This window comes from Strix uralensis, chromosome 5 (genome assembly GCF_047716275.1).
Source record: "Strix uralensis isolate ZFMK-TIS-50842 chromosome 5, bStrUra1, whole genome shotgun sequence".
NCBI classification, from domain to species: domain Eukaryota; kingdom Metazoa; phylum Chordata; class Aves; order Strigiformes; family Strigidae; genus Strix; species Strix uralensis.
In genome coordinates this window covers 41,944,291-41,963,533 of record NC_133976.1, presented here as the reverse complement: position 1 = coordinate 41,963,533, position 19,243 = coordinate 41,944,291, and the positions used below count along the sequence as shown (strand labels likewise).

At 37.5% G+C, this 19,243-nt stretch overlaps 1 protein-coding gene across 1 annotated transcript in view; it reads right to left on the bottom strand.

Annotated features, from left to right (window-relative positions):
* The window catches only part of TRHDE (thyrotropin releasing hormone degrading enzyme), a 225,038-nt gene that overhangs the window by 16,981 nt on the left and 188,814 nt on the right, over nucleotides 1–19,243 (bottom strand). The window contains exons 13-15 of the mRNA XM_074870583.1: nucleotides 15,275–15,422; nucleotides 12,979–13,076; nucleotides 12,394–12,501 (exon numbers count right to left, since the gene is read on the bottom strand). Coding sequence (XP_074726684.1) covers nucleotides 12,394–12,501; nucleotides 12,979–13,076; nucleotides 15,275–15,422 — 354 coding nt within the window. The remainder of the gene's footprint in view (nucleotides 1–12,393; nucleotides 12,502–12,978; nucleotides 13,077–15,274; nucleotides 15,423–19,243) is intronic.

Sequence of the window (19,243 nt, the reverse complement as noted above, 5' to 3'; positions counted from 1 at the left end):
AAAAGAACAAAGGAGTATGTAGCTAAATTAAGGCAAAACTGGGGAAAAAAAGTGCACTCTTGCTACTGGTGGAAGAACTTTGGGGAATTTATGCTTACTGCTTTTTTGTTACGCTTTTTCTGAGTAGTAAAAACTCCTGAGGTTGAGGCTTTGTTCACGTTCTCTGGCTAGTGTAGTCATGTGCTCAGAGGGTGTATCTGCAGGTTTAGATGCAGACTGTCACATGAATTTTGCTTCTGCTGAGCCGCCATGGCTCAGAACAGTGCTGCTTCATGGAGATTTTTTAGCAGAGTCCCATGCTAACAGAACCACAAAGGGTTGACTATTGCTGAGGTATTTTGCAGACAAACCCAGACATTTATTCAGGAGTGAACTCTCCAAAGCAAAACTGAAAGGGTAGGCAAGAAAAATGTAGTCCTTTTTAAAGCTGCTAGGAATATGAAACTTTTAACTGTGCATAGCACGCACCAGCAATATTGCCTTCTAAAGCAAAATCAGAGGTGTAATGTCTCATCTTTGCCATGAACTGCTTTGATCTAGCCTGAGTAGATTGGTACTAGAGTGCAGATCCTGGCATGGTTCAAGATCTTACTGTTTCTTGTCCTCCCACCACCAAATCGCTGTGTGAGAACATGCCCATCCAGAGCCAAGCCAGGCAGTCAGCATTGCTATGGTTATGACCACATAGCTCAAGCAGTTTCTACAGGTCCCCAACACACAGATGGGGCCTCCAAAAAATGCAGGTTCCACAGTTCCTCCCCCTTGATGCTTCCTATTACCTTCTTAGATTTGTCTCTAAATGTTCAGATGACCTAAAATTCTTGACACTGAAAAAAGTTAGTAATTCTCCCTAGATTTACCCAGGATCAGGATGTTTTGGCTTACGCATTGTCGATGCAACTGCTTCTGTGATCCCTACAGAACTGCTACACCAAGACCAAGGAAACCAGAAAATCCTTAAAGCTAACCAGATCCATTAAACAAAATTGTATTTAAACATACATAGCAATAAAGAAAAAAAGTTATCACTCTCACCAGGCTTTCCATACTACTGAGTTTTGATTCTCAAAAACTGAGTTAACATTAGTAAAATGTGAGTTTGGTTGACATTTACAGAAATATCCACGTGTGCTAGGTGCTGAATTTCCATTTCACTGTAATGTAATTTGTACTTCTTAGTTGGAAGTGTATCATTAAGCCCTTGTTGCGATATTTCAAACATTAATGGATATCAACATTTTATTTTTCCCCCATTTAACCTTTCTTTCAAAAAGTGCATGCAAAGGAAACTGCATATAATTGAGTCTATTACAGAAAATTAAGATTACTTATTTAAACACAAGAAATCAAGACATACTAAAATTAATGGAGCAGATATTTAGGTGCCTCCTTTATGTTGGCTTATATTAACTCAGAATGAGGCTTAAAATTTTCTAAATAACTGCAAGTCTCTCAAAACTTCAGGTCAGCAATTACAGTAACATAAATATGCAGCCAAATGCACATACACTGCACAGAACATGAAAGTAGTATTATTGTCTTGATTTTCTGATGTACTAGGTTATTTGTCCTTAAAGCACAACTTCCTTACCAGCTTATGTCTTTTTTTGCTATTAATTTTAGAATTAATAAACTGACAGCAGCCATAAGAACATATACTAAACCAAAAGGACTAAGGGATGCTAACCTGGTCATGGGACCAAACAACCCGTTGTCCCAAATCTGTTTTATCACATGATATCTGAATATGAAGAACAGCTGAACCCAGTCAAGCCTTATTTCAATGAAGAAAGGACTTTATGTATTGACACACAAATACTAAATCATTTTTTTAGAAGCACACATAGTTCTTTCTGAGCTTTGTCAGCAGAAATATTATCTTTGGTTTACTGCAAGAGATGTGACTCAGCCAACAGATACTCTAAGGAACTGTAAGGCACCTGGGAAAGGTAATTCTTTTTGGGCTGACTGCTCCATTAATTCAGGTAGAAACTGTGTGCTGGAAGGACTGTCATTCTATGTTTGGCTAGTACAGTCAGCAGCAGAGGTACCTAGAAGTGGATGTCTAACCCCAAAAAGGTCAGCATTCCTCACTTGTGAAGTTTACATTTCGGAATTTTACAGTAAAACATGTCAGTTCAATGGGCTTTCCCAGCTACTCCATCTTCTATGTTCTAAATGCCAACATTAGCAATTTTAGCAGCAGTGCAGTCAGTAACCACAGGATCATTTGCATGCTCTGGGAAGGAAGGAAGACTTAAGACAAGTGATGGCACTGATCCCATGCCCATATCTAGATATCACCATGCTTCTTGCAAAGAAAACTCTATTGCCACCAAATCGGTAATAGCATATTTGCAGTGTAGCGGATCTACTCAATATTATCCAACCAATTACTCCAGGGAAGGTTTTAGGTCTCTATCTATAAGCTAAGTCATTAGGACAACGTGAAAAAAATCAGCCCCTACAAACCAAAACATCAGAACAAATACTGATTTTAAAAGGCTCAGCTTCAGAAACTACAAAACTCATGGCTATGAAAAGCTACAAATTACTCCTGTGAGAGGCTTGTAATCAAGACTGTAGACAGGGGGGTTCTTCTTGTGAAAATGAAAATTGTTTATGAAAATGTGAATATCCCCAAAGTTATTTCTCTATTGCCTCAACAGAGACTCCTCTAATTGAATTTTCTCCATTTGTGGAGATTTTTGCTTTCTCTCTCCTCTAGTCATTATGGGCCTGTATTTCATCATTATCTAAACATGTGAAATCTCCCCAGTCTACAGATTTTTTAATTTTATAGCTTCATGGAAAATGTTGTTCTAAAATTGCAGTTCCAAGGCACCAGATCAGCATGTTGAATGTTTGCCCCCTGTATTAACTGAATCAAGTGGATAAAATTACCATTGTTTCAGTTCAGCTTAGGTAGTAACACTGCAGAACATATCCCTGTGTTACATTAAACCTCATCTGGGCCTTCAAGGCTGCTCTCATTTTTAAAGAGCTAATATGATTGATGGATACTTCAGAAGAATAAAGATAAAGATTAACTTTTGAAAGCATCACTTTAAACGGCTTTTATTTGAATACTGATCCAATTTATTTAACTTTATTTTTCTTGCTTAAGAGATATGATGGTGAGAATGAAATATGTAGCTAGCAGAGCTCATGCTTAAAAATTAAACACTTTGGGAGAAAAGTTAAAAATTAAACAGTTAGAAAAAAATTAATTAAAATCGTGCTATGCCTTTACAGGGATTTTTTTTCAAGAGTGAATAATAAAGCTCTACAATGAGCTAAGAATAATCTTCTAAGTTATAATTAATTGGTACATACTTGCTCCTATTTAAAGTATGTTCTAACAATTGGAGATACACTTATAAAATTGGATCATAATTATTTATCTTCTGGGCAAATTGTGTTCTAATTTTTTAAAATGTAATTGCACACAGTTTAGACCATTCTTTGATTAAGTGACAAATTTCAATACCATTTAGGGTACTATTTGGCAAAGAAAATTAATCAGAAACATTATTCTTTATTTTTGCAGCTATTTAACATTTAACTTAAGCCTATTTTTCTTGATGACTATATTTATAGACTTGTTTAATAGGTTACAAGGCTCAGATAAGAAATAACAACGAAGTATTGGTACTTTGTTGGGAGATCTGTAATACAGATTCTATTGTAAGGAGTTCTATTTGTAAGGAGTTTATTTTTAAACAAGAAGTTTATTTTTTAAGACGGCAGTTCCAAAGCTTATACTCCCATTCTCTATTACAAAGTCCAGGAGCCATGCTGCTGGCACCACTGTGCACACAGTGGAGGGAAGGATCCTCCGCCATAGCACATGCCCAGTCTGAAGAGAAAGGACAGAACTTCCCCTTGAAAATTGAGGCACAGAGCTGTGATGGGCTTGACATTCAGGTGCCTGTCACGCACTAAATTCAGGGGATATTAAGCAAGGATACGGCTACTCAGGGTGTCTGTGGCAAAGCTATGCACAGATGCTAGGTCTCCTCAGTCCCAGTCCTGTGCTTCTGAGCTTCAGGTATCGTGTGGGTCTGACTGAGGCAGGCAGAGAATACATCATCCCTCAAGTGATGGTTACTGCTATTGCTCCTTTCCCTTCCTACGCCAGATATCCCATAACTGAACACACAACTAGCACACTCAAGCTCCGCAACACTGATTTTAATGACTGAGTGGTGAGTTAAGCACTTCTTTGTGAGACTAATCTCTGAGTAGATATGCCTTGTTTTGTCCTTTCTGGACAGTTTTTGCAATTAAAATATGGTCCTTTCTGTTCAATTGCTTTGCAAAGCTGTGGAGAGATCATTCCTGAATGAGAAAATTGGAGACAAATCTAACTTTTAAAGATTTAAAATTAACTACTGCTAATCCATAATCGCTACATATAGGGTCATTTTATTGTGATCACGTACAGAAGTAAGAAGGTAAAACTGCTACCTGAACCAGCTGCCCCATAAAGCCCAGTTTTGTCTTTCACAAGACGAAATCCTCTCTCTTTTCAGACATACTCCCCAGATGATCTTTCAGAGCACTAACTCCTTGATTAACTCGTGCGCTCAACAGTGTTTTCGTCCTCCTTAAACAGTTTTATTGACTTGAGTGCAAGATTCTACTCAAATGTTGTAAAAACCTATTAATTAGTTAAATCACTTCAGCAACATTGGCTGACACTAGCTGGCAAAGCTCCAGTAACAGTTCAAAATGCATGAATAGCTATGCCTGAATTTTTTCAGTAATTAAAACTTCTAGGGGTTGAGAACACAGAAAGGATCTATTTTATTGTTTTACATGTATCAGACATTCATGTGTGAAAAAAAATAAAATAACTCTCATTTTTTTATGTTTGTCGCTAATGATTCCCAAAAATAGCTGGTGGGCATCAAACCTGAGAAAAAAGCTAGTGTCTCTTCCAAGCAACTAACAAAAATAATTAACCTTTTGGCCACGTTCCCACAAATAGTGATGCAGATGGTTAAACTTAAGTACATTTATAAGTTGATGCAAGACCGTAGCACTAGTGTGTCCATGTGAAACAAAGCAACAGAATTACGTATCTCAAGTCATTAGAGAGAAATAAGGGAGAAGGAAAAAGAAAGAAAAAATACTTTGTTACGAAATTTGATTTTCTATTACCTAAGCCAGACTTCATTGAAATTATCTCAATTATTGACTGTTAAATTGTTATTTACCACTCCCTCTGATCTATGGATAGTTTAATTTATAGTCATTCATTCATTATAGACACGTTACAGTCTCCTGACAGTCTCCTGTACACTCTTGCAGTACAATTTGTTTCTCTGGTGACATTTCCATTCAGTAGTTAAAGGTCCATCCAAGTAAGTACACTGCCAATTTAGACAAGTAGATGGACATGAATCCATTGTTCTTTGCTGAGGAAATACAAATTCTGCACCAACCAGTATGGAGATCTAATACTCTCAAATTAGGCTTGTTAGTTATTACTGTCTTTGTTCAAATTACGTGATGGAAGTCATCTTACTTCATTACTTCCACCTTTCTTAACACTGACAAAGAATTAATTAGTGTTCCTAAAAGTCACAGCAATATGACAAGTCTTTGAAATGGTAAACAGAAGTCACTGGAAAAGCCTGTATCTACACTATTACATTTTAAAAGATTAACTGGGTATTAGGATGCAATCATCCAAGATCCTGATTTAATTTTTCAGTAATCAGAAGTGGTTCATCTGTAGTGCAAAATGACACACAGATGTGTTCTGTCTTGAAATCCAGAGACTCAACTGGAAAATTCATAGCATATTCTCTTTTCCGAGATCTCTGCTCTACCTCAGTGCCCCAAGACTTCTCAGAACAACCTGACGATTAGAGACCAGAACAGATTCAAAATATCTGGATTTGCATTCAGGATTGTCCACCAGTCTCTACTTCTTCTCATTCATGAAGACAGACAAATGCAAACTTCATTAACCCATGAGCCACAGAATGGATACTGACTTCAGTCTAGTTCAGCACAGCAGACTGCACTCCACTGCAAATACCATCTATTCATCTAAGCATTGCTTTCCTTAAAAACAAAAAATCAACAAAAAGAAAACTCACGCCTTCCTATCTCTTGTGCTAGAAAGTGTAGACTGAATGTACACTCAGAATTGCAAAAAAAGAAGAAAAACATATTAGAAAGAAGGTAAGTATTGAACATTAACTCTGCTTATCAAGTAGCATAGTGAGTTTAGCTCTGTTGATCAAAGATTAGCAGATTATTATCAACCATAAGGTCAGCATAACACATGCAAGGACAAGAGACACCAAATTTGCAGACATCAGAATGCAACCCTCACTTTATACAACTTTGATGTGGTAGAGTATTGGATTTTCTCATTTGGGGGGGGGGGGGGGGGGATTGATGATATCTGCAAGGCGGTTTTCCAAGTAAACAAAACTGATCAGAGTGCTTGTGACAGAAGAATAATAGTAAAATTAGTAAAAACTGCATTAAACCTAAAATCACCCCAAAGTGATATGAAGCCCAGATCAATCAAATGCATTTACTGTAAGTTTTCTAGGGGTATCAAGACAATTAATTAAGGTGCTTTGTTTCCATTGAAAAGACAGCAACCAATAAATAGCAGTGGTTACATTTCTAAAGAAGAAAAAACATAAGAGCAAACTGAAGTGGCTATGACTAGCTAGGGGCACTCCAACAGGTCCAGTAAAATCTTAAAGAAACATAGCAACATAATTGTGTCTGATGCTATCCTATCATCTCCCACTGCTCACTGCTACATGTTAGCAAAAGAATAACATCACCACAGCTCTACTAACAGAACCAGAACACAAGCACTCCTTTTTCTGCTGAAGGCAAAATCAGCTGTCTCAGTTCAAAGCAGCTCTCTCATATACTCATGTTCACACTATCCTGTCTAACTTTGCCTCAAGCAAGCATGCATCCACAGTCCACTCTGCCAGCAGAAATATGTATGTGGAAACCTGTAGCTGACGGATGGTAACAGTAGATGGAAGAAAATCACGTCTGCACCCACAGAGAGGTTTGCAAAAACATGCTTGTGTCTATGTATAAGTCGAGCTTTGAGCCATCATAGTGTATATTCACATGTTACCCATTGTTATGATATATCCTGTCAGGAGTTTAGATTGCAGCTCTCCACACATTCTTTCCTGAACCTCAGAAATACACGTTCACTCAGTCTATCCAATGCAGAAAGTCTGAAAATGCTAATCCTCTTAGAAACATGTTTTTCTTTCAGAAGAGATATGCAGTGAAGGTTAAAGGGGTTAACAAGGCTGATTCTCAAGCTCAGGCAGGCATTGTATGGTAATTTTGTTAATTTTTTAGGCTGAACCACAATGCTGTTATATCTAAGGAGTGTGAATAATGTATTTCTTCACACATGAAAGAGCTTCACAGGGATGAGCTCAGTTAAATGAAGGTAGAAGCAAACATCTTAATTTTCAGCTAACAGTAGCTTCTCTTGTACAGCATTCTGCTGTTGACTGAATCCCAGTAACCTTAGCTTCTCAAACTACAGAGGGAAATTTCAATGTGCTTATATGTTTTCTACTAGGTTTATATTCCATGTATTCAACATGGAAGTTTCAAGGGTTTCCATTGCTCCAATACAGGAATAGCATATATCCCAATTTAACAGAGTGAAAATGTTTGCCTTCATATCAACTGTCAAGTCAGTAGTCAATGCAGACTTTCAAGCAAAATGTGCTGGAGCCATCAGCTGTTTACAAAGAGCAAAATTACTTAAATTCATTGATTAAAAAAACTGTAAGACATACCTTGAAGTCTAATCCCAGATTTTCAGTTGAAAAAAATAATCACTTCTTTTTAACAATTGCAAGGATTAAAATATGATATTGATTCCTAGACCAGTGCAACCAGATGTCTCCTTATAGCCTCTTCTACATGTGATGCTATGTGTTTGGCTTGCCTCTTGTAGAGCCAAACTTCTTTTTTAGAGTTATGTTCCTTGTTTTAGCATCATGTTTTGCCCTGCAAAAGTAGTAGTGAGCAATACCACCTAAAGCCCTTTGCATACTATGTAATCCTGGTATTTCAGGTACTGAAGCCTCCCTTCCTCAGATGAATGCTCTCATCTTTAGGCTGGAGAGCTGTATTATTTCTCTTGCTAATGAAGTAAATCCCAGTGGCTGAGCTTCAACGAGAGGAGTAAAGTGTGTTGCGGTGTCTTAATACTGTCCCAAACACCTCGCAGATAGGTCATCAGGGTGGTCTTCTGCATGTGGCAGATGCAGGGCTGAGGTACTAAACTGAAGCTCTACCACAATCTCAGAACTACTGTTTAAAAGGGTGTTGAGAAGCAGCTTCTCTGCCAGCTCTATTTGAAAAGAAAAGGAGCAGACCTTTTCCTGCTTTAGCGACACTTCTGAAAGGCACCTTTTGCAAGGACCCCTAACTCTATGATCGCCATTTACATATATTCATTTGATACAGGTATCTTTCTACCTGTAGTGCTGGACCCTAAGAGGGCCTACTCTCCCTTCACAGTCTGATGTTCTTCACTCAGCACAGTGGCTGCCAACAACTTCATTTAGAGGTTGCCAGATCTCCTTGTAGGAAGTGTAAGAGTCTGATTCTGCCCTGTGAGCCAGGCATCTAAAAATGAAGCACTGCAACACCTTAGAAATTCAAGCCTTCAGCTTCTTCAAGCTTCTCAGCTGACTTCCACTTTCATGCATACTTAATGTTGCAGATCACATGTATGAGGTTTTTTTACTAATTCCGTAAGAAAATCTGCAGTGCTACAGCTGGAAATCTAATGGTTTTTTTCAAATAGTGCAGAAACACAAAGAGGACCTCTGGCTTTGTGCTATGAATGACCATTATTTTCCTTAGTGAACAGTGGCAAATTATGTGCACAGTAAAGAACATGTAATTACAAAGTACAAACAGTAACTGATTATTATGATTATTTCAATCCCCTACAGTGAAGAGTAGATGGTAATTAATTTCTGGACCTACCAGACTAAATATAATTACTAAAAACTACAGCAACTGTAGGCATATGCTGGTAAAACAGTTAGATATTACTGTATTTGTTTATTACCCAACACCTTATCCATAATTAAATGCCATAAGTGAAACAGAAAAAACATTTCAAAAGAACTTCTAAAAAGCCATAGATTAAAAACGTGGTTAAAATTATGAATTTTAGCATTTCTACAGTGTTATTAATTGCACGTTCTCTGTTATGCGTATTTGAACTTTAACTGCAGTCACTGCCAGGGAATCAAAAACCTCCTTTACATGATTTACTGCCTGTGCATTTATGTGGTATTTTAATACCACATATTAATTTAATACTACCTAATTTTGTATTGATTAGAATCTTGGGACACAAGCCTAATTCCATAGTCTCATTTTGGGGTCTACTGCTCTAAGAATTTGTTCCTTCCAACATGTGCTGCTTGTGAATTAGCTTATTGTATGAAACATCTCATCTTCCAGAATAAGGTTTTTGGGAGGGGATGGGTGGAAAGGTTGAAAATTAGCCTTTATTTTTCCTCTCATAGTCAAACTCAAATTATACCTGTACATAAAATATCTCTGAGCTCTCTGGAACTCTATCTTCATGCTCTGGCTATGCAAACCCACCAAGACCAGACTTTCTGCAATGCATCAGTCAATGTCTTTGTTCTGTTTCAGAAGAGGGAAGGGCATCTACAAGAACTTTTAGAGTAGTTTTCAGCAGATAGAACTTTCCTCATTGCTGATAAGTGGAATAGGCAAGGATACATATAGTTTCTATACCTGTCACCAGCTTTCCTCACCAGAAGCTGTCAGAGAAGGTTGGAGAAAGATGACCAGCATGAGTTTTCCCTTCTTTGTGAGGAAACAAGCTCTGAGGGGTTCCTACAGATACTGAGGTGGCTGTTTGCAGCAAATTCACAAACAGTTGTTAAGGGCATCAAACCGAGCAAAACAAGCAATTGATGAGAAAGTATAAAATGGCACCTGTTGGATGTGCTCTCTGCATGTATCTTGTACTTATCTGCTTGCCCTTTGCACTTGAGCTAACTATTGTCTCTGAAGTGCTAAAGAGGCAGAATCATGACTCAAACACCATTTAATTAAATTCTGATTGTAGAATCACCATCATTTTCTTGGTGGAAAAGCAGGGAAAACAGCCCCTGCTTTATTATCAGGTTTCAGTCTGAGTTGATTTAAACTGAGCAAAGGTGATATGGGGTACCCCTGATGCAGTAGGGATCTGAACATTCCTGAGAGAACACTGACAGACCCCTACAAATGTTGTTACTGTGAAACACAAGCTGATTTTATGTCTACAGAGCCGCTTTTCCTAGTAGCCTTTGCAATGTCATTTCAGCATAAATAGATAGGAAATGAGTCTGCTCATGTTAGTTACATTCAGTATGTAAGTGCTCTGAGATAGCGACTGGTAAATTCTAGGGTGGGGAATTGAACAAATCCTATAATCATAAGAAATAAAAACACATCTCTGTGTCTTTGCAAGTTGTACCCCTATTTATCAGCTGACTGTCAATGTGTATTCTGTAATTACATTATTTTTTGCAGCTGTTCTTCAAAACTGCAGTTTCTTTGGAGAAATGCACTACTTTAACTTAGTAACTATTCTCTACCTCTGCCCTGCTGTGATGCTTTTATCATAATACTTGTCATCTGCTGGCAACCACAATCTTGTGCTCCCAAGAATGGCCCCATAGAAAGGCTAAGATGAATCTTCAGATGGCTCCTTAAATTTATTCCTTTCCTCTCTTGCTATTGTTAGCAAAGCATTAAGCTTCTTTTTTTTTCCTGATGCCTCCTTCTTCAATCCTGCTGGAAAGGATGAAGACACAGGGTAGGAGAAAGCTTTGCATGGTGACAGCTTTTTAACACTGAATCATCTACTGCTGTGCATGCTAATAGATGGTGCTAGGTTTGATTAACTAATTTTGCAAATTATTATCTAAGTAAATTACTTTTGAAGATTTTTTCCAATGATTCTTTCTCTTTAATCTCCTCTTTGAATAGTTTCATAGTGATTGTTGCTGCTGACGATAAGAATTCATATAAAACCCTGGGGTATATATTTCTTAGTAAATATATCTGGTATCATCTTACACAAGAAAACCCTCCCCCTCACACACATCTTATTCAAAGGTAGATAGTCATAGCTTCAAAATAATTTTTTTTCAGAAGTTTCAAAGTCATAGAGGAATGCAATTTCCATTAATGCTCAGTTATGACTGGTTTTAAAAGACACTCAGGTACATATGTAACTGGGTATGCCTGTAAAGGATTTTGAAAGATTACAGACACATCTTAATTGAAAACAAATACCTGATTGGCCCAAGATGTCTTTGAAAAATCCTACATGCCTATATGTCTATAGAGATCTGATCTTTTTGCAGAGCTAATACAAGACTAGGACTAAAAATGTAAGACTTTTTCTCTTCTCTTTTTCTTTGTTACTTGAAAGTAAAATATTTTCCTTTAAACCAAAATATCATGTGATGTACTTATGCAAATACTTCTACACCCACATTCCACATAATCAGAAAATCCATCATTAAGCCATGGTCTTAACCTATACTCTGTACTTATCTCATTGTCCACAGATCACTACATACTTAAATATTTGTATTTTCAGTAATTTAACATTTCTTAGATGCTTGCCTTTAAAAGATAAACTTCATACACCATCCATGGCCTGTGTTGCCTTGCCTCAGCTGAATAAACCTGTGCCTGGACAGCCTAACTTACATATCTGCTGTCAAACCACTACAGTGCTGTTAATGCTCAACACATCAGCTATCATATTATCCTCTCTCTGAAACCTTACATGAGCTTTTCCATGTATTCCTGAATCACATTAATTTCCAAGTCCTCACCCTTACTTCATAACATTTCCCTCAAATACATTGTTTCATCTCCTTTCTTACTTCTCAGTCCTTCTGCCTCTAACCTCTCTCACTTCTTTAATCACCTAACATCTTCTGCTCTCTTGCCCTGACACGGGCATCGTGTTTGTCTGCCAATGCAGTGTTCACTCATCTTTCTTCCTTTAAACCCCTCCTTAAAACCCATCTTCTCTTGTTCTAGCATATAATTATCTAACAGCAATTTATCAGGAGTGGGCAGAGGCTATATGGGTGTCCCCTCCACCCACTCATACATGCAAAGTCATATAATTCATTCTGAAGCCCCACAGACATTTTTAAATAACAGCCAGAGACCTCTGCTTCCTTACATACCACTCTGCAGAATGGGACACTGTGGATGGGGGCAGGCAGGAGAGGAAGAGCATGCCAGCTGCATTGCCTCTGAGTAGGAGAAATGGGAAATACACATTTCAGTTTCACTTACCGGTTTCTATTGCTAGAAATCCAATCCGAGATTAACGTTGCAGCCTGCTGGTGACAGTGTTTGTTACCAAAGCTGCAGGCCAACATGATGACTTCCCGACGCAACTCTCTGTCCAAATTAAAGAAAGCAGTAAGGCTGCATTATTGAATATGTTTGAATGTTTACAAAAAGCTATTTCTTATAACAGTGGCAGCAACTGGTAGTTGGGCAACATATAATCCAGCTATTCAAATCTCAGTGTCAATTTAATGCCTACAGCTGCTGCAACAACTAAAGAAAGGTCATGGACCAAAACCAGCTCCCATTTACACTTATGTGCTCTTCCTGACCTCTGCAGTCACATGAGTCCAAGTTCTTAAATATCCAGTGCAGTCAAATATTAAATTAAGGTTTAGGAAATCATGTTCTCCAAACTCAGGAAAGGGGAATTAATCTCTTGCTGCTTTCCCTCTAACTCAGGAAGGAAAAACAGGACCACAGAGCTAGGAAAGTATGACATGCTGAAGATGACACCAAATTTTAGATAGTACATTATTACAACTATATCCCACAAACAAATAATAAAAAAAAGAAGCATAACAGTACTCATGTTGGTATGATGCTTGAACAAGTGATTTGTTTAAATTATTCGTTGGCCATCCAAGCTTGAGATACATTGATGCAACTTGTCTTAAAATATACTCCTGAGGAGGAAAAAAATATATATTTAATGTTAACACTTATTCTTTATTTGCAATTGAAGTACCACTGACTATTGAGGTTTGGTCTCTCTTTTTACCCTCAAATAATGTCCAACTTTTCAAAGATTTTGATTTTCATTCAGCAAAGTGACATGTCCACTTATAATACTTCACTGCTATAGTGAGAAGCTGTAGAACAGCTATTTGATTAGATGCCTAGTATAAGACAATTTATTGTTATAAACCCCATCAATTTAAAAAGTTTCTTACATGCTATTTTGAACTCAGAATACACAGATAAAAAGTTGCAAGAGCGTCTACAGCTTAATTTCTGCTCTATGGCCCATCTTGACTACAATGTGCATGTTCAGTTTTAAAAGAATATTGGTTTAATATCCATAGCCATAGAAAAATTGTTATGCAAGTACAGTCAAATAATTGACCTCAGAATAAAGAACAATGTGGCTGCAAGTAAGTGTAAATTTGTACATTTAATGACACTGTGCTTTAAGTTTAGTTTCCTGGTGTGCTTAAAGAACAAAATAAGTCCAAGATCTACTTTAGTTACTTTTTACACAGGAGATTATTTACATATTCTGACCAATTCTGAAGAAAACCACTGTCATCGCATTCAGCGTAATCTTTTGCCAGTGGAACTCACCAATTTGAAAGAGAACTGAGATATAAAGAATTGCATAGGAGAGCATCTATTTTATTACTGTGGATGCACAGGCATGTATATATGATGTCAACCTAAAAGGAGATTCACAGTGCAGCTTTCTCTAGCAGATACGTTATTCTGTGACTAAAAAGACTTTTTATTTCCTCTGCTATCACCTCTGCTTTCAAAACTCTCAACAGTAATCATAAAACACAACCCCAGCCATGAATTTTACTGGTTTTATTTATTAAAACTGTGTCTTCTTTACACAGCCACGTTTAGAAGTGCAATGGCAGACTTATAAGAATTTTTCTGTGCAGTTAACAGACTAAACATGTAAATTATTTCAACATCATTTTAAATTATGGCTCTGATTTGCATGTAGGCCTACACTGTAGGTTCATAAAGAATTTCAATCTGTCTTTATTAATCTGTAGTATATGTTCTAAAAAAATAATTTTCCATGTCAGCAGGTATTTCTGTGTATGTGTGGGTGTGTATATATATGTATGTACTTCTACATATATATATATACATACAGCCACCTCTAGCTTCCTACTCTCTGAGCATGTGTGTCTGTGGACACACACAAGCAACTATACGTTTAAGAATAAAAAAACACCTTTTATCATTTCAGGCTTTAGAGAGTTCCTTCATTTGAAGGCTTTACAAAATTACATAAAATTACAGTATGTTGGCCACTGAAAATATGTAGACTACATAAAATTCATAGTGAATAAAAAAACCCAAGAGTTTCTAATTGTCACTGGCTGCAATCAAATCCTGTGTACTTCATAAAACATGCTTCAGCATAGCTATGATTTTTTTTTTATTCCAGGTAAAATGTTAAAATCTTTGTCATGTCTATCTTAATTATCTACTTCTAGCTGTTACTGCTGTCCCTTCGGACCCAATTATGAATGGGTTTTTGATTCAATGGTGATCTAATCCTTGTTAATTAAGGTAACTGCATTGAATTCACCATGGCTTTTTGGATGAAATAATGACTACAAATCTTTACTTCAGCTGCGTGTGTCCTGTTCAGTTGTGCCTGTATTTGGTGTCCTTGCTGAGCTTAGGCATCAATCTAAATATCGCTGTGGGGCTCCTTAAAAGAGAAAATCTGGAATAGATTACTTCAGCTCTTTAAGTGAAATACTTTATTTGTCATAATATTTTATAGGAGCGATAATTACCTTTCCTTCTACTAATCATATATGCCTCAAACAACAGTTATCACTGTTCAAATGCAAATGAACCAAAGCTTGACAACTGCTATGCTTAAATAAAGAAGAATTAGGAAAAAAGCTAATATCCCTAGGTCATTTACAGTGGCTAACTGGGGAAAAGTTCAACTCTTGGCAGTGAAAGGAGAGAGAGTGAGAGGAAGGAAGGAGGAAGGGAGGGAAGGGAGGGAAGGCAGGAAAGGCAGGAAAGGCAGGAAAGGCAGGAAAGGGAGGAAAGGGAGGAAAGGGAGGAAAGGGAGGAAAGGGAGGAAAGGAAGAGGGCCGGGGAAGGGGGAGAAGACTGTCTATCTTACATTGAAGATGTTGTAGTTTTCTGTGCGGTCCAGCAATTTATCTAGAGGATAAAGAGCTCGGCTGGCAGCGTGCCAAGGCAGAAAATCCTTCTCCTCTGAAAGGTATCTGATAATCTCCAAAGGAATATTCTGAGGTAAATAACCAGCTCTGCACAATAAAAGAAGTTAATATTAAATTGGTTTTGCAGAAGATACATGATGAGGCAAAAATTACTTCTTCTTTTCCAAACGAAATTAAAAGGCAGAAAAACATAATAAACTCATTTCACTATAATGACATTAAAGTCAACCTTACAAAAAACAGCAACTCACAGTCTCTCCCCACACATGTGCAAGCATACTTACTGGATGAAGGAAGGCACGAGCACACATGAAAGAAAACTAGACAAGCTATCCCGACTTTATACAGATTCCTATAAAAGACATGAAGAATGAAGTAACTGACTTTAAGTAAAGATAAAAGGAAGGTGCTGCTTTGCTGATTTTTAAGATAGAAAGCTATCTGTATAAAATCAACAACCCAAGGCATTTTGCTTCAGAGAACATTTCTACTGGCCAGGGGCAATTGGGAAGAACTAGTGGTGAAGAAGGATCTTTAGTTTCAGTTATCCTCGCCACTCTTTTCTCTCTCCTTTAGAGCTGCCTTGTCTTCTATCCACCCTAAGCCACTTTGGAGTGACTTATTTTATTAAACTGAAGTGGCACCCAGTGACATCACTTTGGATAAGAATGTTCCAGCACTTTCCACATAAACAATGTTTTCTTCAGGTGTTTATAAATCAATCAGCTAGAATTTTGTCCCATTCTTTTACAGTCCTAAAAGACCTGTCCCTGCAAGGGAAAGAGTTTAGGGGAATTTCAGGAAGACTTTTTAAATTAATAGCTTTACAAGTAAAGTGCAATACAGACATAAGCGTTTGAAAGTTGCTTTTTAAAACTGCATACAGGAAACATGAAGCTTTAGGATTTGCTCTCATTTTCTTTTTCAGAATAGCATTTTTCCTTAACTATTCAGACTGCAAAAACAAAGTGTAACCCTGTGGGTGTGAACTTTCCAGAAACGTACAAGTCTCTTCTTCTGATGTATGTGTTTAAATCCCAAAAGAGTTCGCTACCTGCCTAGAGAGGAGATAATGATTCTGTTTTCATTAAACACTTAAAGTCAGCAAGTTGGATTCCACAAGCTTCAATTTAACATAGGCTACAGTATGATATATCTTCATAGACTATTTTTAATCCCTATTGGTTGCAAATGTTCCCCTTGATTTCCATCACTGTCTGCGGAAGAGATGCAAGCATATAGCAAACAAAGAAAATTACACAGATTATTATGGAAATGAACCAATGCATAGATGTTGATAGACATTTTTATCTCAGTTGTAACAGCATATAAAAACTATTTTGCTGAAATATTTGAAATAGATAGGTTTCTTTGGGACAGTCCAAACCCATAGTTTCCTTGCAAGGTGCATCATATTTTTGTTTTTCATTGTTTTTCACACTCTCTACCGGAAGAATTACATGCTGTTCCCTTCATGTTCTCAGGAAAGAAGTGAGTTCATGTAACAGCTTTCAAAAGTATCTATCCCATGTCCTTATGATGACTCACTCTCCAGTCTGCTTCATGTCATCTTTGCCTTTATTTTGTCAGCAAGGCTCTGTTCTCAACTCCAGTTATAGCACATACTCAAGCAAGGAAAACAAGATCACATGGGAACTCACTGTGTCACTCAGGAACTGAGCAGATATAAAATGAGAATGGTGGAGCTCTTAAGAGTGGGTGGTGGACAGAGGTCAATGCATCTGAAGACAGAGGAAGTTACTCCATTTTATAGGTCTTTCTTATTTCTGAAGCAGCAAAATATCATTAAGACGAGTTCTAGGTGTTAATACTTTGTAAAGATGTGTAACCACAATTAATGGAGCCAGAAGCAAGCTGGATTGACTGCAGTTAAAAATCTCAGAGATAATGTTAGCAAAGAGGTAAACTAGCTTGAAGTTGCATATATGTAATTAGTTCCTAATGGGATTTGTGATTATTGTTACTGATAATTTGACTGACATATGAAAGTGTGGAGTAAGGAACAAGAGGAATAGCTCTAGGAAACATGCTGCTTAAGGAATAAACAGATGAATGTTTATTATAGCTGCACTAATGGACATTTAGGATCACACTTTCAAAATTAAATCTTTCTATGCTAAGCACAAAAGGGAAATCATCACTGCAAAACAAACTGATTATTTCTTTTTAAGCTTAACTTCTCCATAAAGACACATAAGAAGTGAACTCAGAGAGATCTATCTCTTATTCCTGAGCTCTTGGCCTTCCTAATCAGTTTCAAAATCGTGATTCTTATCTGATGATACTCATCCTGTTCACAACAGAAACTGTTACTCTTATCACTCACTGCTTCTAACTTGCAAATTTATCAGCCCATTCAATTCTGCCTGTCTCTCCCCCTGTCCCCCACTTTTCCTATTGTTTTCCTAAGGGTATATTTCTTCTCACAAAACCAGATTGTGGCAAAGTCTGAGTTTTTCCTGTTTACTCCTGAACTTCCTTCTCTTTCTGAGTATGACCCTTGAAGAGCTTATGCACAGTATCATCAAAACCAACCGCCACATCAACAGAATCACTCCCAGGGACAGGGACAGGGATGAGGGGAGGTCCTTGTGGATGACATTATTATATAAATGACAACAAATTCATCACTTCAGATCATGATTTTGAGGGAAAGTGGTTATGTCTGCTACAATCAATGTTAAACTCTCTGTCAGTGCATGTTGGGCAGATGTGCTTCAAGTACAGCTGTTAGGCTGGACCTCTGAGGGAACTTGAGCAGAGACATATCTAAAAATCCTCTTACAGTGTCAGTTAAGACAGGAGCACTTCCCTGGAGAAAACAGAAGTGCATCAGGAACTTTGCCTTGGCAAAATGTTCTTTATATTCTACACTATTTTATTGTATGGATGCCTACAGAAAATCAAGACAGCCCTATTTTTTCACCTTTAGCCACTAAGCCATGTTTATGAATCTCTTATTCCAAATACACTGCACTCCTAGACTACTTGCCATTAAACAGTTTCTGTCAAGAGGTAGTGATAAATACATTCATTGTTTTACCTTTTTTATAAAATGTGGTATATAACATATATGTTATAAAATATTAAATGCATATTACAGCTTTAAAAGCCTGAGGAGTATTTCCAGTCACAAAAAAGGAGAGTTTGGTAAGGGAAGGCCAAATACTAAGGTCATTAATTTTTGGCATTCATAGTTGAGAAAATAGGATATAAGGAGAAGCTCTCACTCTAAATCATAAAAGAGATAAACCATGAACCACAAAATGGATAAAAAGTCCTAAAATCCATATCACAGATCTAGGACCTGTGTGAATTGTCCTGGGAGGTAGCATGACTATCATGACAAACAGGTCAGCAGAAGACAGAAACTAGCCAAAGTAGTGTGACTGTGTGGTGAGCTATGCTCTATTATTCTGCATCTCTGCAAAGCACAGCAGCTGGTTTCTTAAGCTTTGTATTTTAGTACAATTGTATTCTTTAACTTTACACTAAAAGCTTGCCCAGCACTAAAAGTGATTTCAAGACTCCTCTTTCCCAGAGGATACTGCATCCAGGAAGATCTACTGGCTCATCTGAACAGTGGCAAACTCAATCACCAGCCAAGGGGTGCTGGCATGCTTCTAGGATTCTCCTTCAATAGCCTGGAAGAGCTAGATTCAGAGATGGTTACACAGGATCTGGACAGCAGAAGTTTCATTTCTGCATCCAGCAAAGTAGGAAGGAATGGTCAAAGACTCACGAGTGTCACAGGACTTGTGACAAACATAGCTGACAACTGCTAATTGAAATCACTTGTGGCGGTTGGAGGCCAACTAGGGCACAGCGATCATGAAATAATAAAGTTCTCTATTCTTAGAGAGACCAGGAGAGGGGGAAGCAGAACT